The sequence below is a fragment of the Thamnophis elegans genome, chromosome 2, assembly GCF_009769535.1.
Source record: "Thamnophis elegans isolate rThaEle1 chromosome 2, rThaEle1.pri, whole genome shotgun sequence".
Taxonomy (NCBI): domain Eukaryota; kingdom Metazoa; phylum Chordata; class Lepidosauria; order Squamata; family Colubridae; genus Thamnophis; species Thamnophis elegans.
The window spans coordinates 50,560,729-50,585,796 of NC_045542.1; the positions used below are offsets into that span (position 1 = coordinate 50,560,729).

The following is a 25,068-nucleotide window of genomic DNA, read 5'->3' on the forward strand; positions in this document are numbered from 1 at the left end:
GGGACACAGCGGCGAGAATGTCCCTGCCGCCTCCGCGCTCCGCCGCCTTGGCCCCCCCGCCTCCTCCGACCCCACCGGACCGCTATGAAGAAAGAAACACACACACACACACACACACACACACACACTCCACAATAAAAAAAATTACATATTAAATTACAATAAATTTGAATCCCCCCCTCCCTCCGTCCAATCCACATACCTTTTCCAGCTGTGGAAACTCTCTCAACTCTCCTCTTGTCCGCCCAACCTACGCGTGCTCAACGTAAGCGTGCTCATAAGGCATGATTCGCTGCTCCCTGATCAGGAGGCGGGAGAATCAGTGCCTCCTTTGCATATGAAAGTTTTTGCTTTTTAACTCTTTCTTAACTTTTAAAAGGCGAAAAATTCCTTATGCAAAGGAGGCCCCGAGTTCTCTGGCCTCCTCCTAGTTAATACTGAGAGCAGACACCAAGCCACTGTGACTTGAAATCTGGTAGCAACTACCCTGGCTTTAATTATTTTTAAAAAATTATTTAAAATCCTTTCCTTTCCCTGAAGAGACTGGTGAGGCCCCGCCTCCCTTGCCTCTAGTGACTCCACGTCCCTGATGGCTTGTATGTTAAAACAGTAAATCTTGAAATCTATCTGTTTGAAACCTGTTGTTTCTCTCTGCAACAACCAAAGTGATATGGCAAAAAGGGACAAGAGGATCTTTACAAAGTTGTAGTGTTTGAATAACATTTCTCAATAGCTTAGAATTGGTTAAAATATGTCCAATCATGTACCTTAGTTTCTCCTTCCCTATGCAGCTTAAAGATCCCTTAAGACAAACTTAGAACCTAATAACTACCCAGACATAAATTTGGGGATGGGAGGGTTGGCAAAAGTACAGGAGTGGTTGCCCTTACTATCTTTGGGGACTTTTTAACATGTCTAAACCTTGGCTGCAACCCTGGGATTTTTTTCTGGTTTTACACTTAAGTACAAACCAAGAGCATAGATGTTTGTGCGGGTAAGATTATCACTCCTGCTGTCAAGCAAAACCAAGTATTTAATAGTGAGTGCCATACCATGTGCATGAATCATACAAGTCGCAAGAAAATAGGGGCAGTCAGGCATAACACAGGTTATGTAGACAGTAAACACAGGGTCAATCAAAATGGACTCAAATATCTATACACCAATGCACAGAGTATGAGCAATAAACAGGGTGAATTAGAAATTCAAGTAAATGCGGGGAGATATAATATTGTTGCCATTACAGAAACTTGGTGGGATGAAACCCACAAATGGAACATACAGCTAGAAGGATTTAAATTATTTATTTATTTATTTGTAAAATTTATATGCCGCCCAATCCCGAAGGAAATAGACCAAATAAAAGAGGAGGTGGAGTTGCACTATATATCAGAAATAACTACATCTCTACAGAAATAGAGCACAACAATGATGAGATCTATCTTGAATGCATTTGGGTCAATATTAAAGGTTGGGGGAGGGGGAGGAATGACATTGCCATAGGTCTATTCTACAGGACACCCAAGTAGAGGAAGTAGATGAACCTTTTGCTAGTCAGCTAACTAAGGTATGTAGGAAGCACACCACAATAGTAATGGGAGATTTTAACTACCCTGACATCAACTGGGAAACAAATTATGCACCAAGTGGAAGATCCAACAGGTTCCTAACGAACCTAGCAGACAACTTTGTTTCCCAAAAAGTAGAGAAGGGAACAAGGGGATTGGCCATATTAGACTTAATTCTCACTAACAAATGATAGAAGGTGTTGAAGCCACAGGAATCCTGGGGACAAGTGACCATGCAATATTGGAATTCAACATTATGCAAACACAAGTAGTAGAACAAAGTCAAACTAGAGTCTTGGATTTTTAGAGAGCTAATTTCAATAAACTTAGAGAAAGCTTGGGAAGAATTCCATGGATGAGAATCCTCAAGGGGAAAACAACTCAAGAAGCTTGGGAAATTTTGAAAAATGAGATTACAAAAGCTCAGTCTAGCACAATACTAATGAAGAAGAAAAATAACAGCTCCCCAAAGAAACCAGCATGGCTGCATAAAGAACTCTCTTACAAATTGAAAGACAAAAAAGTTAGGTATAAAAAGTGGAAAGAGGGGGACATAACTAAGGCAGAATATCAGCAAATAGCCCGAGCTTGAAAAGATGAAGTAAGGAAACCTAAGGCGCACAATCAAGAAAGGCTTGCCACAAAAGTAAAAATAACAAAAAAAAGCTTCTTCCAACATGTTAAAAACAAGAAAAAGGTTAAGGAAAACAATTGGTCCATTGCTGGGAGAAAGTGGCAAGAAAGTGACAAGCAACAGGGAGAAAGCAGAACTATTTAACTCATTTTTCTCCCTTTAAGAGCCGAGGTGGCGCAGTGGTTAGGGTGCAGTACTGCAGGCCACTTCAGCTGACTGTTATCTGCAGTTCAGCGGTTCTAATCTCACCGGCTCAAGGTTGATTCAGCCTTCCATCCTTCCGAGGTGGGTGAAATGAGGACCCAGACTGTGGGGGCGATATGCTGACTCTGTAAACCACTTAGAGAAGGCTGAAAGTCCTATGAAGCGGTATATAAGTCTAACTGCTATTGCTATTGCTATTTTTGTATCTGTCTTTACACAAAGGGATAAAACAGTCCAACCTATCAAAAACAGCACCACAAAAATCAGATTAGGAACACAAATTGAAATAGGGAAGAAAATGGTAAGTGAGCACCTGTCTACCCTAGATGAGTTCAAATCACCAGGACCGGATGGATTAAACCCCAGGGTTCTGAAGAAATTGACAAATGAGATCTCAGAACCATTGAACTATATCTTTCAGATATCCTGGAGCACTCGGGAACTGCCAGAGGACTGGAAAAGAGCTGATGTGGTTCCCATCTTCAAAAAAGGAAAAAAAATAGATCCAGGAAACTATAGATCTATCAGCCTGACCTCAATACCAGGAAAGATTCTGGAAAAGATAATCAAGCAATGAATTAGCGAACACCTAGAAGTAAACAAAGTAATAGCCAAAAGCCAACATGGGTTTGTCAAAAACAGATCATGCCAGACTAATCTTATTGCGTTCTTTGTCAAAGTGACAAAATTAGTGGACCAGAGGAATGCCGTCGATATAATTTACTTGGACTTCAGTAAGGCATTTGATAAAGTAGACCATAACCTACTACTAGATAAAGTAGAAGAATGTGGGTTGGACAGCATCATTACCATATGGATTCGTAACTGGCTGACCAACCACACTCAATGTGTAGTCCTCAATGGAACTCATTTCATTTCATTTCATTTATTAAATTTATAGGCTGCCCAATCCCGGAGGACTCCGGGAGGCTTACAACGAAAGAAGAAAAAAGAAAAGCAAAATAAACCAATAATTTAAAATTCACAACACACATACGTTCTAATTGGGGCTGGACCTTAACACTAAGGTCAACAGTCCCAGGCCTGCCGGAACAGCCAGGTTTTAACGGCTTTCCTGAAGGCCATGAGAGTGGGTAAGGTCCGGACCTCTGGGGGTAGCTGATTCCACAGGGTTGGAGCAGCCACAGAGAAGGCTCTCCTCCGGGGGCCCGCCAGCCGACACTGTCCGGCTGACAGTATCCGAAGGAGGCCCACCCTGTGGGATCTTATCGGCCGTTGGGAGGTGTGTGGCAGTAGGCGGTCTCGCAGATACGCTGGTCCTAAGCCATGAAGAACTGCATCTACATGGAGGGAAGTATGCAGTGGAGTACCCCAAGGCTCTGTTTTAGGCCCAGTACTTTTCAACATCTTCATCAATGATTTGGATGAGGGAATAAATGGGGAACTCATCAAATTTGCAGATGATACCAAGATGGCAGGAATAGCCAACACTCCAGAAGACAGGCTTAAGATGCAGAAGGATCTTGATAAACTTGAACATTGGGTACTATCTAATAAAATGAAATTCAATGGTGAAAACAGTAAGGTTCTACTTTTAGGCAAGAAAAACGAAATGCACAGGTACTGTATAGGTGGTACCTTCCTCAATAGTAGTAACTGTGAGAGGGATCTTGGAGTCCAAGTGGACAACCATTTAAATATGAGCCAGCAGTGTGCAGCAGCTGCCAAAAAAGCCAACACAGTTCTAGGCTACATAAACAGAGGGATAGAATCAAGATCACGTGAAGTGTTAATACTACTTTATAATGCCTTGGTAAGGCCACACTTGGAATACTGCATTCAGTTTTGGTCGCCACAATGTAGAAAAGATGTGGAGACTCTAGAAAGAGTGCAGAGAAGAGCAACAAAGATAATTAGGGGACTGGAGACTAAAACATTTGAAGAACGGTTGCAGGAACTGGGTATGTCTAGTTTAATGAAAAGAAGGACTAGGGGAGACATGATAGCAGTGTTCAAATATCTCAGGGGCTGCCAGAAAGAAGAGGGAGTCAAACTATTCTCCAAGGCACCTGAGGGTAGAACAAGAAGCAATGGGTGGAAACTAATCAAGGAGAGAAGCAACTTAGAACTGGAGAAATTTCCTGACAGAACAATTAATCAGTGGAACAGCTTGCCTCCAGAAGTTGTGAATGCCCCAGCACTGCAAGTCTTTAAGAAGATGTTGGATAGCCATTTGTCTGGAACGGAATAGGGTTTCCTGCCTTAGGCAGGGGGTTGGATTAGAAGACCTCCAAGGTCCCTTCCAACTCTGCTATTGTATTATAGCAGTTTTGCTTAGCTTCTGTTCCAATACTACCCTTGGGTAAAGTTGCAGAGTTGTAGACAGAGCAAAGTACCTGCTTACTGATCATTCAAATGCAGACTCCCCATGCTTTGTTCTTAACAAGGGACATTAATCTTTAAGGATTTTTAACTGAAAACATTATAGTAATAATTCAAAATTATAAAAGACAATTTATATTAATACAGTAGCAATAGCACTTAGACTTATATACCACTCCACAGTGCTTTACAGCATTCTCTAAATAGTTTACAGAGTCAGAAAATTGCCCCCAACAATCTGGGTCCTCATTTTATCGACCTCAGAAGGATGGAAGGATGAATTAATCTTCAGCCCCATAGGATCGAACTTCTGGCAGTAGGCAGAGTTAGCCTGCAATACTGCATTCTAACCACTGCACCATAGCTCCTATATTAAGACAAACTCTTATGGATTAAAGATGATACATAGGTTTTACTTTAAGCATACTCCAATTATATTTGGCAGAATAATTGGTGGAACTCCATTTTTATACAGCATGTCATGCTTTAGGAGTTTTAACAAATGAACTACATTTGCAGTTATTTAATAGTCATCCATCTGACAATTACTTTTAAAATAAATGCTATAACAGCCTTTTCCAACTTGATGCCCTTGAGATATGTGAGGTTACAATTAGAGATACGGTAGAATTTCTAATCAGAATCTGATTGTGGAAAGAAAGAAAGTGGGTTTCAGTTCCTAGGAGAAGACAAATATAAAAAACGCTATATATTTAATCATAATAAAAACATTTTCTCTTTCTGGAAACTGAGAAAGTCGGTCCCCTCTTTGATTTAAGGAGTTGGATTAATTATTCTGGCTGTACTTCAAGTCTGCATTTCTTAGATGAAGACAAAAAGCATTTTGGAACATCAAAGTGACACCATACTTGTTAAGTCAGCCATATTTTGCTGTACAAATGGACAGTTTCGATCATTTTTTACTTTGTTAAACAGACAATTATCTCTTTTCAGAGATGGCTGACTATGAATACAGCAATTCAATTCTAGTGCACTGCTGCCCATTATTTATTTATTTATGTATTCAATTAATTTATCGCTTACCTTTTCATTCAGTTCAAGAGGACCAATATTTTTTTAAAAAAATTGAGGGTGAAAAAGATGAGCTCTAGGTTCAAAGCAAGTCTAATGCGCCTAGAAAGCCTAACATGCCTTGTGGATGAAAACTATTGAAAAAGAGCAGTCAGCTAAACTTTGCACTTAAGCAGCAAAAAAGAAGACCTATTAGAATAATTTGGACCAATGTATCTCAGGTTACATGGTGAAATAAAAGCATCTTTCAAATAGCCCTTTTGATCATCCCATTCAATAGGCCCACAAGCATAGTAGGAACTTTTCAATCAATATTAATATCCATACTAGGAATCTACAAATAACAACTTTAGAGCAACAACAACAACCAAAAGACATAGTAATACTGCTGATATACCCTACTACTTTCCTGCTATACTTCTTTCTTACTCTGCTACCTTACCGTTAATGACAAAATGGGAATCTGTTGTTAATGGAAGATTTTTAGTTGGCTGCTAATTTGCAGAAAGGGAGGAATGAAGAAGTGGAAGTCAATCTAAAATATGATTGTCTGAACTGTGAAATCCATTTTATGTCTTTTTTAAGTGGTGTGTGGAAATGTGTTTGTGTGTTAGAAAAAGTAAAATGTCAGGACTACACTGAAGCCCAAGATATGACCAGGGTCTTTCGTGTGTCTGTCTGTCTGTCTGTCTGTCTGTCTGTCTGTCTGTCTGTCTGTCTGTGAGTGTTGAGTGAAGGTCAAGCAAATCATTTTCCTGCTCCCGTCTTTGATATCCTGTTGTTTTTGCTGGCTTTCCCCAATTTAGTGCTGCCTAGACAGATGTTTGGCTGTAGTGCTCAGAAATACATAGCCAGCATGGTGCTGGCTGGAGATACAGGAGCTGAAGTCCAACATAATATGGAAAGTATCAGATTGGGGGTTCTGACACCTGCCATTATTCCTTGCTAGTTGCTTTGTGCTACAAGAAAAAAAAGCAACACAAAAGAGGAACAGGAGATAAACTAAGAATTCTCAAAGACAAGCACAGAATCTGTAGGGAACATGAAAGGATTGCGAATAAAAAAAAATGTTCCACAGATAATGTTATCATGTAGTCACCCAGGAGAAAAGCTTTATCGCTGATAGAAGGTTCTTTCACTGATATCCTATGTTTCTTTCTTAGATAAAGTCTCCAGGGCACAAATCTAACAGCTCACTGTCATTTTTGTATTATATAGTCTTTATCAAACTGAGCCCTTCCCTTGCATAGCCTACTTTATGCAATATAAAAGGATAACATTCAGAAGGTCCAATGAAAATAAAGCCCCACTGAAATGCTGCTAGCAATGTGCCCTCTGCACACATAATGTGAAGCATCAGCTAGGGCCAAGTTTTAAAGAGCTGTATATTGTAGACATGTGCACATGCATATTAAGAATGGGTCCAGTATTTTGTATATATGTCTGCTGCTTAGCAACAGAAAGGTCCAGTACATTCTTATACTAAAATTAACAAAAGTGTTTTCAGAGTCAAGAAAATACACTTGAGGGCACAAAGATAAAACTGTCACCAGCATTGAAATGAGATTGTAGAGGAGAAGTGGGTAGGAAGGGATTTGGAAAATAAAACTTTTAAAAGATTACTATGGTAGACAAAAGAATTTTTCCTCCTTGGGAAGACCATTAGTACTATTTTTTTTGTAGTGCATAGTATATGGAATATATGGCCCTGTGAAGGAATGTACGTCTGGCCTTGGGATTGAGAAGGAATGAACAAATCATTAAAAAATGAAGGAGCTGGTGGGCGAAGTTTCAGAAAAGATCACTCAGCCAGGAGAAAAAGGATGACATGAAGAAGAAGTCACCCCACCTTGATTTTCTTTGATGGTACATAGAAATCCTGACAGGATTTCAAGATTCTCTTATGCTACGTTATAGCCGTTTTTTTTTTTTTTTTGAATCCCTATCATGCCATTTCTGGTCTATCTTGAAGATCTGACAAACCCAGCCGCCAAATTTGATTTCAATCCTTTTTCAAAGATTGACATGCAACAATAATCAAAATAACAACAGATCCTAATTTTTTTTAGGGGACATTTTAGCTTGTCACATAGCTGTATAGTTTGACCCCCTCTTCTTTGTGGCAACCCCTGAGATATTGGAACACTGGTATCATGTCTCCCCTAGTCATTATTTTCATTAAACTAGACATACCCAGTTCCTGCAACCGTTCTTCATATGTTTTAGTCCTCAGACTTCAACTTAAGGATTGAACTGTCAGCACCTTAGGCTAAGCTAAATCCCAAATACTAAGGAATTTCTGGAAGCTTGGCACTCAGACCAATCAGTCATCAACAGGCTCATAGAGATAAATAACATTTACAAACCATTCAAAAGAGATAACAAAAAAAGCTAAAAAAGAAACATTAAACCAGAATACCTCTTCAGCAGCTATCAATATCCAGATAAAGCAGGAATTAACACCAGGAGCCGCACCAGACAATCAAGCAGTAAACAATACCCTAATCAAGGAATTACCAACTCAGACAAGCAATCAAGCAGTAAACAGCAACCTATTCAAAGAACTACCAAGGAAAAAACTACCTCCAACCAACAGACAGGGCAGGCTACTGTATATAAACAGAGAGCAAAACCTACTCTCTTCTAGCACTAGCCAGTTAATGACATGTCAACAAGCAATCAACCAAGCTCAGACAGCACCAAGGACTCCACAAACCTCTGACTGCTCAGTGGGGTTGGCACAGTATCCCTTCCTTCTGATATTATCTCAGAGGAAAAAAATAGCTAGGACCTGGAGGCCCAAGCAGAGAGCCAAGTACAAGGAACTTAAACAAAATACAGCAAATAAGATAGGATTAAGCAAACAGAGAACTCATGGTTACTTTGTCCTAGGAAGCTTCCATAAATCATCTTCCTATACCCGTGATGGCGAACCTATGGCACGCATGCTGGAAGTGGCATGCAGAGCCATCTCTCCAGGCACGCGAGCCATCGGCTGTTGCTCTTCTGGGTTCCAGCGCACCGGCCAGTTGATCTTCACACATGCAAGAGCACTGGAAACTTGAAGAACAGCTGCCCAATGCACATGCGCGCACCGTGAAGATGATCTTCTGGTTTGTGGCATGCGAATGTGTACCACCCACCAGGTCTTCTGGTTTCTGGTGTGCATGCACACACGTAGACCAGCTGGTTGGTGTGCATGCATTGGAAACCGGAAGATAATCTTTCTGATGCACGCATGAGCACAGGGCGGCTGTTCTTCTGGTTTCCAATCACTTTGATTTAGAAGCCCTTGTTTAGGTGCTACTGAATAATCCCAGCAGTGCTACTTATGCCTGGGGGTTGTGTTAAATACTGCCACCTTGAGACCTGCAACAGTGTTTTGAGATTTTATTGCTTGAAGGCTGACTTATCTGCTGCCTCCCAAAGTATGGAGAAAGAACAGAACAGAGTTGGAAGGGACTTGAAGGTCATCTGGTCCAACCATCCTGCTTGAGCAGGAGACCTCATATCATTTCAGACTGACTGTCAAGTCTCTTCACCCACAGCTTCTGAAGGCAAACCATTCCAGTGGTTGATTGCAACTAGCCTTTGCGAGATGCAAACATACTAGCTTGCCAGTAAAATTACAGAGGCCAAGTTTATTGACCTTATTTATCTAAAATATTTCTAGGCTGCCTTGAAAAGTGGAAACCATCCCAAGCTTAGTTCAAATGTCCTCCTCCCCCCCTCCACTGCCTGGCAATGATGGCAAAGGTGGACTCTAGTTAATGAAAGATGTAGCTTCAATCCAAAAGGGGCAGGCAAAAATAGAACAAATAAAAGACGCCAATGCATTGCTTTTATGGAGGCAGGAAAATGTCTACAAAGACATAGCAGCAAATGGGACAATGGGCTCCCTCATCTCATGCATATTTATCAGGCAGTTTTGAATTTGGCTCTTAAATGCAACAAAGCTTGGTTCAAAGGCAATGTGTTTGCGTGATCATGTGCTCTTTCACAACACTTGAAGCTGGGTCTTTGATACCAACCAAAGGCTCTGTCTTTTTTTAACTGAAGCAATTGCTTCTTTTGGAAATTCTAATCCTTTTACAAATAGGGGTTCTGAACCCTCCACACTCTCATTATCAAAGATAAGTCAAAGACGTCCTTCAAGGCTTTACCTCCGTCTGAAAGCCTTCCACCAAGATAGCAACCAACAAATTAAAGAGAACGTAATTTCCAAATGTCATGAGGGCTATGAAGTAGAGAGCGGCCCAGGAAGAGGTAGAAGCCATGCCATTGTAGAGGACTTTATTCCAGTCTTCCTGGGTCAGAATCTGGAATGAAAACAGGAATCATTTGATATAAGACAATCTTAAAAATGCATTCAGCTTTCTGCCAACCTATGATCCAGGTAAAACTGTTGCATTTCTCAATGCTAAGCATCAAGCATACATGTGATTTTTGAAAATGGTAATATTATAGTATGCACTTAGAACTTGTTATGCCTTCTTTGCCTTTTGAGGTGTCTCACCAGTGTGACCAGTATTGGAACTGTGGCAGAGATGGCCTTATCCTTGTGGACTGTAATGAATTTTTTAGTGGCTAAAGAAACTTCACGGCTGACTGAGTAATGCATAATACTCACTGCTTCTGGCCAGATGTGGCTGATTCTCCCTAACATTCTTCTAACTGGTGGCTGCCTCTGTTTTTCAAGCCTAGCTAGCATCACCAGAAACAGTAAAGAAAAGAAACAACTTGAAAACGCCTGGAATAAGTGTTTCTCTGTGTCTTTCTAACTGTGTGTGTGTGTGTGTGTGTGTGTGTGTGTGTGTGTGTATGTTTCCATATTTTATTTAAATAATCAGCTTCCCCCCACCCCCAACTTTCCTGACTATAGCAATTTGTTCAAAATGGATAATCAGATCTCAGTCTTTTACAATTCAGAGAATTTTGTTTAAGGAAGTTCAATAGCCTGGGTTAGAATTAACAGATACTTTAACTTGTGCTGCTAAATACCCTTTTCTTTAAATAGCATTCTTAATTTAAGAACATAGGCACTATATAAAACAAACACATAAAATCAACGTACACCCTTATTTCTACAGAGGGAATGTATTTGGTTGCAGCAACATAATGAGAAGATCAATTTATACTAGGGCTTTATGTATTATTTAATATCTTAATTACTAGAATCTGTTATTCACTTTTCACTACACCCATGTTATTGATATATAACACGGTCTATAAAGAAGCAACTGATGTTCACTATATTGTTTTCAAAAACATCAGCTGTAAAACAATTTACAATGAAAGGCATTGAAAAATAAAGAATTATGGACCATAACTGATGTATTACCTGGAAAACAGTAACAATGGCCCAGAGCAAGGAATCAAAATTCTTCCTGTCAGGGAGAGTGTCTCCATCTCTCTCTGAGGCAAACTTACACCCAAAGAGATGCATCCCAAGGATACTGAATAACAAGGAAAAATAGGTTAAAAGAGAGATTAAAGAATTAGACTCTGAAACTAAGGAATATTTGGAGCACTTTCCTTATTATTCTGTTCCCTCTCATTTAAGAAAATGAAGGTCAGTTTTAATAAGTTAGAAAATAACTTTGATATGGCCAATTTATGCAACTTGTATTATGGCTTATAAAAAATACGGAAACACACAGGATATGGGAATAAAGCCAAACCAGTGGGTTTTAAATTTTCTACACTACAAAGGCATCCAAAAGAATCAGAATCTTCAGGATCTGTATGCTTCTAAAAGTGTTTATCTCTTTTCAAATTCTGATGACTTCTAATAGAGCTACAGAGATGAAAAAAGAATAGCTACAGATTTACATTTACAGAGCTACAGCAGAAATTACTTCCTCTTTTAAATCCGGATAATTTCATGTTAAAACAATACAATATAATACAATAGCAGAGTTGGAAGGGACCTTGGAGATCTTCTAGTCCAACCTCCTGCCTAAGGCAGGAAACCCTATACCGTTTCAGACAAATGGCTATCCAACATCTTCTTAAAGACTTCCAGTGTTGGGGCATTCACAACTTCTGGAGGCAAGCTGTTCCACTGATTAATTGTTCTAACTGTCAGGAATTTTCTCCAGTTCTAAGTTGCTTCTCTCCTTGATTAGTTTCCACCCATTGCTCCTTGTTCTACCCTCAGGTGCCTTGGAGAATAGTTTGACTCCCTCTTCTTTGTGCAACCCCTGAGATATTGGAACACTACTATCATGTCTCCCCAGTCCTTCTTTTCATTAAACTAGACATACCCAGTTCCTGCAACCGTTCTTCATATGTTTTAGTCTCCAGTCCCCTAATCATCTTTGTTGCTCTTCTCTGCACTCTTTCTAGAGTCTCCACATCTTTCTACATCGTGGCGACCAAAACTGAATGCAGTATTCCAAGTGTGGCCTTACCAAGGCATTATAAAGTGGTATTAACACTTCACGTGATCTTGATTCTATCCCTCTGTTTATGCAGCCTAGACTGTGTTGGCTTTTTGGGCAGTTGCTACACAGAAGTTGCAATATAACAAACCTAGAATCACAAATGATTATTTAATCTACTCATATTTAAAATGTACTAGTTGCCCTATAGGAAAAGGTTTTCAGAAATAAGCAAGAAACCTAATAAATCCAAAACAAAATATAATGAAACAATAATAAATTAAAATACTGTAAAAGAAAGTCACTAAGAAGTTCAACAAAATAATCTAAGAAGTACAGGAAAATTAAAAGGCTGAATACTTTTAATTTTATTTGTTTATAAATATCTCTGTCTGGCATCCAAATAAAAGAGAAATTGGTGGACTATTTTAAAGAATTGGAGAACATTGTTAAAAACATCTATTCTCAATTGCTAAAATGCAGCATGTGAAAAGCACTCAGAGCAGGGCCTCTGATAACAGTCCCAATGCTCAGGTAGGAGGTTTTTATTATTATTATTAACTCACCTGAAGATAAAGATGAAGAGCATCAGTAACATACAGAAGGTGGCCACATTGTCCATTGTTTTCATGAGGACCACTAATTGGCGTTGAAGAGCAGGCATAAACCGGACCAGTTTTAGAACTCGCATAAGACGGAAGGTTCTTAAAACAGATAAGCCTCCACCTTGCTGTCCAACAATCTCCCACACACTAGGGGGAAAACAGAGAATATATATTTAATACTAATGTAATAAATTAGCTTTCGAGAGCTAATTACAGGTAGTCCTTGACTTACAACAGTTCATTTAGTGACCATTCAAAGTTACAACATTGAAAAAAGGTACTTATGACCGTTTTTCACACTTACGATCTTTGCCTCATGATTCTGTGATCAAAATTCAGACACTCGGCAACTGGTTCATACTTATGGCCCTTGCTGTGTCCCATGGTCATATGATCCCCTTTTCCAAATGACTGACAAGTAAAATCAATGGGGAAGCCAGATTCACTTAACAGCCATGTTTACCAACTTATCAACTGCAGTGATTCATTTAACAACTGTGGCAAGAAAGGTCATAAAATGGGGCAAAACTCACTTAACAACTATCTCACTTAAGAACAGAAATGTTGGGCTCAATTGTGACCATAAGTCGAGGATTACCTGTATTATTATCACACGTCTGTTGTCTTTGGAGGTTTGTCCTAGTGACCATAGGATTCATCAGATTCAGAATTTTATCTCTGAATTTAAATATCTCCTTGGAGGGAGAAATCTAGCCTAGCAATTCTTTCTCAGCATCTGAAGGCAATTCTTTATTACATTGAAACTCTGACATTGAAGAAAGACACAAAAGAATAAAGCTGGCAGTATTGTGGGAGGGCTGTAGATCCTCCAACTCAGAAATCAGACTGGTTTTCTGCTTATCTCCCAAATCAATAATTAGTTGGATAATATTCATTAATTTTCTTACATTGGTTTCAATCATAAAGATTTTTTTAAAAAAATAAATTAGCTTCTGAAAGGAAACAGAGCCCAGCAAGATGTTGTATATCACGATGGTGTCACATGATGTATCAGGACTCCCCCCCCCTTGCTAAACCAGGTGTGGGCGTGGCCAGCCACTGACGCATCTGGTCCATGAGCCACGAGCTTGATAGCCCTGTTATATATGGCCATTCATTCACTGACAAAGCTTTTTCTGCTCATATTTCTTTAACTGAGAATATTCAGATGAAGAGTTGGAAATCTTTGAGAAAAAGATCTGAATCTTTACGATTGCTGAGGAACTTCCAAAGGAAGTTTCCATAAAAACACTCCCAGTGAAGAATTGCATACATTTCAATGTTTTGAATGATTTTAGGATTTGTGAAAACAACAACAACCAGGGAAAGGTATTCATAGTTGTTGTTATTTTTTAAATTCCTGCATGCACTCAAACAGATTTTGTTATGTGCCCTAAAAATGCACCGAAGTAGAAAAGCAGATACAGAGGTGCTCTGAGGATAAATGTTGCATGGGGAACATTATTAATGGATTTCTTCGATTGGAATTCTGCAAATAGAAACTACATATAATTTGCCCTGCATTTTCTTCAGGGAATTCATGTTAATGAGGTATCCATATGTCTTGATTTACAGAGTACAGTACAGTCCTTTATTGAAGCAGTGCTTGGAGAACCAAATGTCCTTTTAAAATAAAGAATTGTAAGAAGGCAATAGTCTTATAATAGGGGTCCCCAATCCCTGGTCCGTGGCCTGGCACTGGTCGGTGGCCTGTTAGGAATCAGCCCACACAGCTGGAAGTAGCAGTGGGTAAGTGAAACTGTGCATGTGCAGGATCTAGTTTGAACGTTCCTCCTTTCTCACCCTCAAGTCTGTGAAAAAATTGAAACTCAATTCCTGATATCAAAAAGGTTGGGGTCTGCTGTCTTGTAGTATCCATCAGCAATAGCTAGCATTTGGGCAATACTTTGAGCAGATATGCAAACAGTTGTGGTAGCACAGGGGTTAGAATACAGTACTGGAGTCTAACTCACTGCTCACTCCAGGAGTTCGATTTTGAGCGGCTCAAGGTTGACTCAACCTTCTGAGGTGGGTAAAATGAGGACCCAGATTGTTGGGGGCAATAGGCTGACTCTGTAAACCGCTTAGAGAGAGCTGTAAAGCACTGTGAAGCGGTATATAAGTCTAAGTGCTTATTGCTATTGTAGTCTTCATTTCGGAGAACCATATTTTTTTCTACTTCAGTTCTAATCATTGTTCAATGCTGAACGATTTCTCTTACACTGGCAGGTACAAATCTTATCTTTCATTCTTTTGTAAAGAGATGTGCAAGGGGCCAGCTAGATATCTTTAAGTCTTTAAGAACATGTTGGATAGCCATTTGTCTGGAATGTTATAGGGTTCCCTGCCTAGGCAGGGGGTTGGACTAGAAGACCTCCAAGGTCCCATCCAACTCTGCTATTGTATTGTATATATAAAGTAAACAAGTACTGTCTCCAGGCCTATTATTTATAGTGAGTGTTATCTGAAAAGAAAACAATAGTGGTGGATGGATTATACTGAATAGCCCCTCTGTACTAAAGCAGTGGCCCCCAACCTTTTGGGCTTCATGGATAGGCTCCGTGGAGAGGGTTTGTTCCACAGACCAGAGGGGGTGTGGTTTTATGTGCTGCCTGCATCCTGCAGATGGGACTTCACTTGTTTGCGTGGATCAGTTTCTGGCATGTTGTGGACCGATGTTGGGCACCCCTGTACTAAACATTATAACTCCTCCTCAAAACAAGAAGCCAATTAGTGTGTTTTCAGGTAAATATAACCATAGGTATTGTCATAAAATAATTTATTTTGACTAGACATCCTTCAAATGAATTATAACTCTTAGAATTGTCAGCAGTTCCAGAGAACATAACATATACAACACATGAGGAAAAAACACACAGATATTATTTCAACCCATTTTTTTAAAATCCCACAGTTTTATTGCACAATCCAGTTGGAAGAAATCAGTTTAAAATAAGGTGGTCTTAGCATAAATAAATGGATTAAATGTTATAGATTGCAACTACTTATGGTAATTAAGAAAACTTGGTTTTAATTACCTGATCACTACAATGATTCCATCAAAGATATTGTAAGGATTTTTGATGTAACCAAAAGGGCCATACACAAGAAGCTTCAGAAGCATCTCTAGGGCAAAGAGGCTAGTAAACACAATATTGCTGATTTCCAGAGCATTGGTGAGTTCTTCTGGCTGGAAAAAAAATCAAGGATAAATAAAATTGTCAAGATTAATAAACTGTGTGCTGTGAAATACCAAGAAATGTCTAGTCATGTAAGTTGTAACATTCATAAATATATCAGACAACGAGACAGAACGGAAAAAGAATCTCTTGGGCCATCCGTTGCCTGTTTTTGCAGTGCTGGGAGCTTCTTTACCATTGTCAGAACTAATCCTAAAACTCAAGACACAGTTGATATGATTTGCTTCCTAGATCATATCCTCTTTCTTCCCATCACCTTAACAATTTAATGACAAATCAGCAGTAGTCAAGCAATGCCATTTCTCATCATGGCAAACTGTTACACCAGCCTGTTACCTGAAAATCAGTGCTAGCTGAGGAGAGGGAAGGCACACACAAAGGCTTGGAAGATGCAGTGCCCTATGCTAAGACAATGGTGTTCTTGTGCTTCATACAACTGAGGAATAACAACTGAGAAACTGCAGAACTATCAGCCCTACAGCTCTTTTCCCAAAAGTGCTTTTTCAGGAGGCAACTGGTCTTTCTTACTGGATGGTGGGGAACAGAAGGATTTATACTCCTTGCAGACAGTTCCCCACCATCCAGTCAGAGCTGAAGAAGCTTCTTGGATGAGAAGCAAAATGTCTTCAAAGAAAAAAAGAAAGTCCAGTTACTTCCTGAAAAGGCATCTTTGGGACAACCATGACCTGGATGACTGAGAATCTCCGTAGACCTGCAGCCCTTGTATGAATCAAAGGTGGTTTTCCCAAGCAGCATAGGAAAAAAAAAACATTTCCAGAGAGGTCCATTTTTATGGAACCTCATGAACAAAATGGTTCCACAAAATGGCTGCTATAGTAAGAGCAACCAAAACACCTTTCCTTTTTTGCAGCAAAGCAAACTGCAGGGTTATGCTATACAACATCTAATTCTCTTCAATGTTTTATCACTTGCTCTGATAAAAGGGGTGCATCTACATAGTTTATATGCCCATCTTGGTTTCTCTGTTTACCTCACCTCTAGGGAAAGGTGTTCAGGTAAAACAAGTATTATAAACATGCAGATGATGTTTTGGATTTTAGAAATATCACATTGACACTTCAGTTTTAAAAGGCGAAAGTGTTCAGTGTTAAAAGGCAAAAGAACCTAGACCTCAATTTACTGATTGATAATGTACTGAGGTCTGAGGTCCCCAGGCCAAACTCCGCAGAGAGGATATGAAACACTAACAGACCCCAAACTATCCAGTCCCACTTGGGTTCAATTGACATTTTATAGTTTAAATGGTTCAGATCTGCAGCTTCACAGTTGCATTTAGTTTTTACCAACACTTTAAAAAAGAAAAATATGTTATTATGTGTTTGAGTCTAACTGAATTTATTTGAACATAATTTATAATGCTGAACTGGGTCAACTTGATTGATGGCATTTCAGCACTCTAGGTTTCTGCAACCCCCGAGAGCTTTGGAGAATGGGAGTATTAGACAGCCAAGTCCGACTTTAAAGCACCTTTTATGCACATCTAAATCTTTTGGTTGGTTTTCAAGTATACCTATAAACTGTGCCTTTTCACCTGTTTGCCTTCAGTGCAACACTCCACCACAAAAAACTGGACAGCCAGTCTACTTTCTGGATATCTCTGGAATGTAACTGATGATGAATTAAGTTGGCATTTGCCAGAGGCTTTTGAGACAAAGTCTTCCTAAAATTCACGGGAGCAAAGGGAACATCAAATCAGAAAAAGATACACCTGCACTCACAGTTGGGATCTTGTTGAAGTACTTTATGTCTCTTAGCTCATTTAACTAGGGTTTGGTTGCCTTACTGTGTGGGCTGGCATCACTTGAACCTGGGTTACTCTGACTGTGGGACTCCTTCTACACAGGGGTGGGCTTCAAAAATTTCAGCAAGGGGTTCTCTGCCCAGTTACTGGGTGGGCATGGCCAGTGATCGGATTCAGCCGGTTCGCACCTATTCGGGAGAACAAGTTCGTAACTTTCTTTTTTTAAAAAATTATTATTTAATTTTTTTATTTTGTTACATAAACAACACATGCCCACACCGGTGGGAAAGGAAAAAATCAAAACACAAAAAAGACAAAAAACAAAAAACAAGGCAGGGAAGAAAAAGAAAAAACAAAAGAGAAAAAAAAAACCACAGGTATATATTATAAAAAAGTATATCAGCTGGTTACAACATGTTTTGGTGCATCTCTTCCATTAATTCATATTAATTCAAATATCTTAACTCAAATCTTTACCATATTAACATCATTATACCTCCACTTTTAGTTGACTACAGTTATTTAAACATCTTTCATCCTTAACTATGCCAAAGATTTAATCCATAACCACATGCTAGCATTTCATTTACCGTATATACTCGAGTATAGGCCGACCCGAATATAAGCCGAGGCACCTAATTTTACCACAAAAAACTGGAAAAGTTATTGACTCGAGTATAAGCCTAGGGTGGGAAATGCAGCAGCTACCGGTAAATTTCAAAAATAAAAATAGATACCAATAATGTTTTTGAATATTTATTTCAAAGAAAAACAGTAAACTAGCGGTGTATTCAATGAAATACTTCACTCACCTCATGATGCTGATGTCCCGCTGTGATGATGATGTCCCGTGCAGCCGCGGGAGCGATGTCCCGCCTCCTATGACACACGGCACAGTGATTCCTATCATTGGATCACTGTACCAGAGGAGGTGGGACATCGCTATGTGGCTGCTTGCCATAACAAGGAGGAGGTGGGACATCGTTGCAGAGCGGCAGGAGGGGGAGGAAGGGGAATCGTAAGACAGCCCTGCATTACATTAGAACGTGAGGAGGGGGGATGGTGCGGTGCGCGCTGCGCGGCAAACTGACACAGAGGGAGGGGAAACTCACAGGGGCACTGGGCCATTCACGAGTGTCACCCAGCGGCATGGCCCCGCCCCTTTTTCTCCTCCATTTCGGGCAAATTTTTCACTGACTCGAGTATAAGCCGAGGCGGCTTTTTTCAGCCCAAAAAGTGGGCTGAAAAACTAGGCTTATACTCGAGTATATACAGTACTTGTTTATAAAATCCTCTATTAACATCAAATCCTCATATCCTGTTTTAGCTAAACATCCATAATATTTAATACCAAAAATTCCATCTTCCATGTATATAGTTTATTATCATTCTCCTTTCTTTATGTAATTATATCGTATATCATAACATTTTCCCCATATTAGTTAACATTTAACTGTATATAGTTTTATTTTATTTTTTAATAGTGATAATTATTGTGATTAATAACCTTTGTATATGGTCCAAAAATATTTCTAACCTTCCCTTCTCATATCCAATTATTATTTATCATGTCAACTCCACATTATATACATTACTATCATTATCAATTATTATTCAACTATGTCTATTACAAATAAAAATAATTAGGTTTAGCTAATTTTGAATTGTATTCTTCCATCTATCAGCCTGTGTCTCTCCAATAACAGAACCTCCTTAATCCTATTGCCATTCATGGATCAAATTCTCCAAACGTCTTTATAAGCAAGTCCAAACAAGAAGATCTTCGCACCTTTTTGCTTAAAATGTCTCTCATATAATGTCATTGTCCTACGCTTGTTGCACTTTTCAGCTTGTCTTTTATTCTCAGTGGTGGTATCGAAAGCTTTGCAAATGATGTTTCATAAAGTATAAATTCTTTAATGCTTCTCATTCCTCCTGCGCTCTGTCTTTTGAAATAAATCTTCTGTATGGCTGCCCCCCCTTCAAACGTTGCATCTCTTTCTCCCTCCGAAGTAAACCAGATGCCCGGATTGTCAGAAAATTGAGAATCTTTAAACCAGATGCCCGGAGTGTCAGCAAATTGAGAATCTTCATTTCTGACATCCTTCGTTTGTATTTCAGGAACATTCAAACATTCAACATTCTCACTTTTTTCTTCATATTTTGATGTTAAAAACAGCAAATAGTCCAGTTTTTTTTCAAATCTATCATACGTGTCAGACAGCTTTTGTAATGTGGAAAAAATCATTTGAAATGAATCATTTGAAACTTGCACGGACACCATATTTGTGACGCAGTTAGTATTTTTTCTTTAGAGGCTTTAAGGTATTTGCAAGTAAAAACAAGCTGGGAGCTGTGCAATCTTATCTGATCTTAGACCAACACAGCCAAGCAATAAAAGTGTCAAGTTGTAGGGAGCCAAATTATAGTAAATTGGTTTACAGCCCACTTACAGAGAGTCAGAGGAGATGTTGAAGTAATCTTTCCTTTGTCCATGTAAGTAGCATTTAAAACATTTAAGAAATAGGGTAACCACCGTCCATGAACTCATAAAAAGATCCAATTCGCCGCTAGATTCTTCTGTTCTTTGGTTTCAATTAGCTTACATTTTTATGCGGACCGTGTCTCTCTGAGTAATAAAATCATCTTACCAGCTGGAAACACTTACGCCATTCTTAGGGGCAACCTGCAGTTTCGGTTAGCTTACAGCTAATCCAGAAGCCACTGGCAAAGGAGGTTAAATTCCAACCCCCCAGGGACTTTGCAAACGTCTCTGGGGTCGCTGGATCTCCTCCTACCTTTCACTGTCTCTCCGGGACAGTTTGGGTCCGAAAAGGACCGTCCAATTTCCTTCGGAATAGAGGAATTTCAGGAATAGCCTGAAAATCCGTCTTCTCACTGCTAAGCCCTGCCTTCTTCTCAAGTTCGTAACTTTCTAAGTAGTTCAGAGAACCGGTTGTTGGAAGAAATCTTATTTTATATTTTCCCCACTTTACAGGGCTAATCCTGTAAGGAAGGCAGGAAGGAAAAATTCTGGTGTTGTTTCTAGCCTCATCTTTATTGCCCTGCTTACAGAAACTGCCTCTCCAGTTAACCCTTATTACATTGTAACAGCTAAGGCGAAGCGCCCATCGATGTGAGTTGGCCATGGCCACATTGTCACATGACCACCGAGCTATGCCTACCCAGCTGGTCATTATGGCAGAGAACCGGTTGTTAAATTATTTGAATCCCACCACTGGACATGGCCATGGTGGCCTGGCCTAGTCAGCCTCCTGCACCATAGCTGGGGGTGGTGTTTCACCTTCCCCAGTCTCCAGAGGCTTTTCTTGAGCCTCTGGGAGGGCGAAAACTTCCTCCCCTGGGCTCCTGAAGCCCTGCATTTACCTCACATCCAAAATGGGCCACGTAGAGACTCCTTGGAGGGGCGGGGTGAGGCGGAGCCAGCCACGGGTGGGATTTAGAGGTTCTCCGAACCAACCATAACATTAGCTATGGGTTCTCCCGAACCTGGGCGAACCTTTAGCAGCCCTCCTCCCCCACTTCTACATCTATATTCTGACGTTATCTATGTTCTGGAGGATCATTTTCAAGTACCTCCATTCTTCCTCTTGGGAATGATTTGATATTGAAAATCTAGTCATCAAGTGAAGTATAAGAGCAGACAACCTTCAAGATTTCTGTAACCCTACAGAGCTGCCATGCCTTGAAGAGCTGAGCTAGTAATGCTATTTCAGCTCTTGCTGCTCCTGGAAATGCACTTGCCACATCAGTGAGCAACCACTTCCTATCCCAGGAACAGAAAGCAGAGACAAATAGCACTTAGCCATTAAAAGTCCATGTCAGGGCTACAATCCTTTTCTGGCCTTTAAGTCAGGTTGCTTAAATGCTACCCAAATCAGTTGAGTTTAAACCACAAGACTGAGTGCAGGATTATTTCCCATTTCTCAAAAAAGAAAAAAAAGAGAGTTCATTTTAATTCTATATTGAACCTAAATTATTCTTGTTTTATTTTGCATTTTAAAAACTGAACTAGAGCAAGGCAAAAGGCTACAGCTCAAAACATGGATTTCTTGGCTCTTTAATAAATGTCTGGGCAAAAGATATGCAGAGTTATATAATACCAACATGAAGAAAAGTGTTACTATTTTATTTTCCTTTTTCCAGTTAAGATCAAGATAGCAGTTATCTCAATATACTGGAATCTGACTACTTGTTTGCAGTTGGATGTAGAGCCTTATGTTAAACAGTTTTTCTCAAATTCTGAGCCCCATCAAATATTCCAGCAAGGGACGGTGAGTGGTGCTGGATGTGATTTGTGAGCTGGAGAAGCATGGTTCTCTGCTGCCTAGCTATATATTTTTTTCATTCATTCGCATCCAGAATACCAGTTCCAGTCCTGGACTTGGGAGATTGGAAAGGAAACATCATGTGTGTGATAGGCAATTCCCTAAAACCCTTTTGAGGGCCACTTTTGAGAACCACAATCCTGGCTGTCTCCCGTGTTTTTCTCAACTCCAAATGCCTTCATGGGCTTCCCAGCCTCCTGGCAAACCATTCTTACTCTTTATCTTAGGTAGAAATGCATATATGGGAGAGAGCTACATGAATGTTGTTTTTTTACACAGAAGGCTGCTTAGGAAAGAAACCTGAACAAAAGGGCCCAAGACAGGCCTGGTTATTTGCATAGCTTTTCTACAAAACTGCAGACAGTGCAATTTGGAAACAGACTCTAAGCATCTCTCTGCCCAATTCTCTGTGATTATGGTCTCCTCTAGGGCTTAGAGGTAAGAAGGAAGGTAGCCCTTATTAGTACATAATATTTATTTTTTCTTGCACATTCATATAGCGGGCGAACTGTACAGTAGCAACATTTCAAATTGCCTTATTAAAACATGCACTTTGAAAGAGAAAATATCTTATTTACAATCTTGCTGGCACCAAGGGAGTTGGCTTGTAACTATTTTCATCCTGGAGACCATCTTATTTCTGAAGCAAATACAGAAATCTCATACAATAGAAATGCAAATCTTCCTTTTAATTTAGTATCCCACTAATTTATTATGCATTCGAAGCTGCATGCCACTCAGGCTGGTATATGTCTTATTGTTGTTTTAATCTTGGACTAAAATCACTTTTGCACCAGTCAAACTTCATTCATGTAGTCAGCTTACATGTTCTTTGGTTGTGTGATTACATTGATGCTAAGAATGACATAATATCTGAATAACGGTGGTGCTAAATATTATTTTTATTTTGCTTCACTAGGAAACTCTTCACTGCAATAAGTAACTGTATTCTGAGGCAGAACAACCGAATGGCTGGGGTCAATGGGCACGTTATGGAAAGTATATTGTGTTATTCTGTTCAGTCATATCCAGTTCTCAAAGACTATCTGGACAAGTCCCTGCAGTTCTCTGGACAACATTTTTCAAAAGTTGCTTGCCATTATCTCTCTCCTAGGGCTGAGAAAAAGGGACTGGCCCAAAGTCACCCAACTAGCTTTGTGCCTAAGGCAGGACTAGGATTCACAGTCTTCTGGTTTCTATCCTGATGCCTTAACTACTACACCAAACTGGTTCTTGCTGAGTCATTCTGGGTATATATATATAAAATATAAATATATATATATAAAATATTGATATAGTAAGAAGCAATTTTTTTTAAAACTATTTTATTCATTTTCACATTCCATTTTACAATCACTTATATACAGGGTATTTGCTATAAAAGAAAAATATATATAAAAAAAATAAATAAAAAAAATAAAAAATAAAACACAACTCATCATTCACAACCCCACCTGACACTTCCATCCTCCATACACCCCATCTACCCCCTCCAACTTTCCTTTCCTCCCTCTAACGCTCCCCTCCTACTTCCCTTTCCCCTCAAACCTTCCTTCTCCCCTTACTCCCAACACACCCTCCTTGCATTCCCCTTACTCCTTCCTTACTCCTCCCTCCTCTTTCCCTCTACCTCCCTCCTTAGTGTATTCCTTTATTCAAGTGTTGTTTATTATAATCTGATAAAAAGTAAAATAAACCAAGGGAAAAAAAAATATAAAGAAAGAAAAGAGAAAAAAAGGGAAAAAAAAAAGAACAACCGTATATAAGTGCATTCTTGTTCTTATTGCGACTATGTTAACACCCACCCACCCACCCCCCATAAATCCCCATCCCTACTCCTCCCGACTTCCCAGGGCCCACACCTGGCACTGCCTTCTATCTAAAGTATCTTATGTTCGTATGAATTAAAAATAAAAGTAATATATTAAAGGAAAAAAAAAACCAAAAAAAAAAAAAAGAAAAAAAAGAAGAGAACAAAGGGAAAAAAAAGAAACTCTTTGTGTTAAGCTCAGCCCCCCATCTTTATCTATGCTTAAATAGTATAAGTCATTCTATCTATATTTTATTCTCGTCTCTTGCTTCTTTGTTATTTACCCCGACCTCCTGTAGACTCTCCCATTCCTCTTCCTTAACCTTGTATTCAGATAAACATTTATCCAAATTTGTATAGACATCCATATACAATCTAACTCAAACATAATCCCTTCAAGTAAAATTTAAGCAGCGTGGATCATTCCACATATTCAAATATTACTTTACAGAAGAATAATCAAACTTTCCCTTTCTTAACCTTAATTTCAAACAATAATTCAAAATAATCTGACCAAACTTTCCCTTCTTAGTAAAATTTAAGCAGCGTGGATCAAGTATTACTTTACACAAAAATCAGTTTGCATTCTATCTTGAAATGATCCCGACCAGCTTTCCCTTCTAATAGGATTTAAACAACGTAAATCATTCAGTATATACATTCAGTATCACCCCACCAATATACGTAAATCGTTCCGCATGCATTTTACCCTCATCCCTTGCTTCTCAAATATTTGCCACTATCAAATTTATGCAAACATTAGTTTAAAATCTAGCTCAAAATAATTTCACCAAGCTTTCCCTTCTAATAAAAATTAAATAGCATAGATCATTCCACATATTCAAATAATAGTTTCAGCAAGAATCAGTTTACCTTCTATTTTAAAATAATCTCTTCAAACTTTCCCTTCTAACAAGATTTAAACAGCGTAAATCATTCTGCATGCATTTTACATATATACATTCAATATCACCCCACCAATAAATTCCGCTTTTTCTGCCGGAGAGAGGTCGCAAACCCCCATTCAATCCACAACTTTAGTGAATATTTTAGAATGTCTAAATCCTCAAACTCCGCTTTTCTGCTTCTCCAAGGGAGGGGGAGCTACCCCCTCCATCTTGCAGCCATGTGGTCTGTTGCTTGCCTTCTCCTTCGGCTTGTCTCTCCTCTTTTCCAAG

The 25,068-nt window shown here is 39.3% G+C and overlaps 1 protein-coding gene across 1 annotated transcript in view; it reads right to left on the bottom strand.

The window, feature by feature from the left end:
* The window catches only part of CACNA1G (calcium voltage-gated channel subunit alpha1 G), a 484,357-nt gene that overhangs the window by 125,839 nt on the left and 333,450 nt on the right, over positions 1-25,068 (bottom strand). Inside the window, exons 10-13 of the mRNA XM_032212057.1 lie at positions 15,808-15,959; positions 12,731-12,916; positions 11,123-11,237; positions 9,945-10,100 (exon numbers count right to left, since the gene is read on the bottom strand). Coding sequence (XP_032067948.1) covers positions 9,945-10,100; positions 11,123-11,237; positions 12,731-12,916; positions 15,808-15,959 — 609 coding nt within the window. The remainder of the gene's footprint in view (positions 1-9,944; positions 10,101-11,122; positions 11,238-12,730; positions 12,917-15,807; positions 15,960-25,068) is intronic.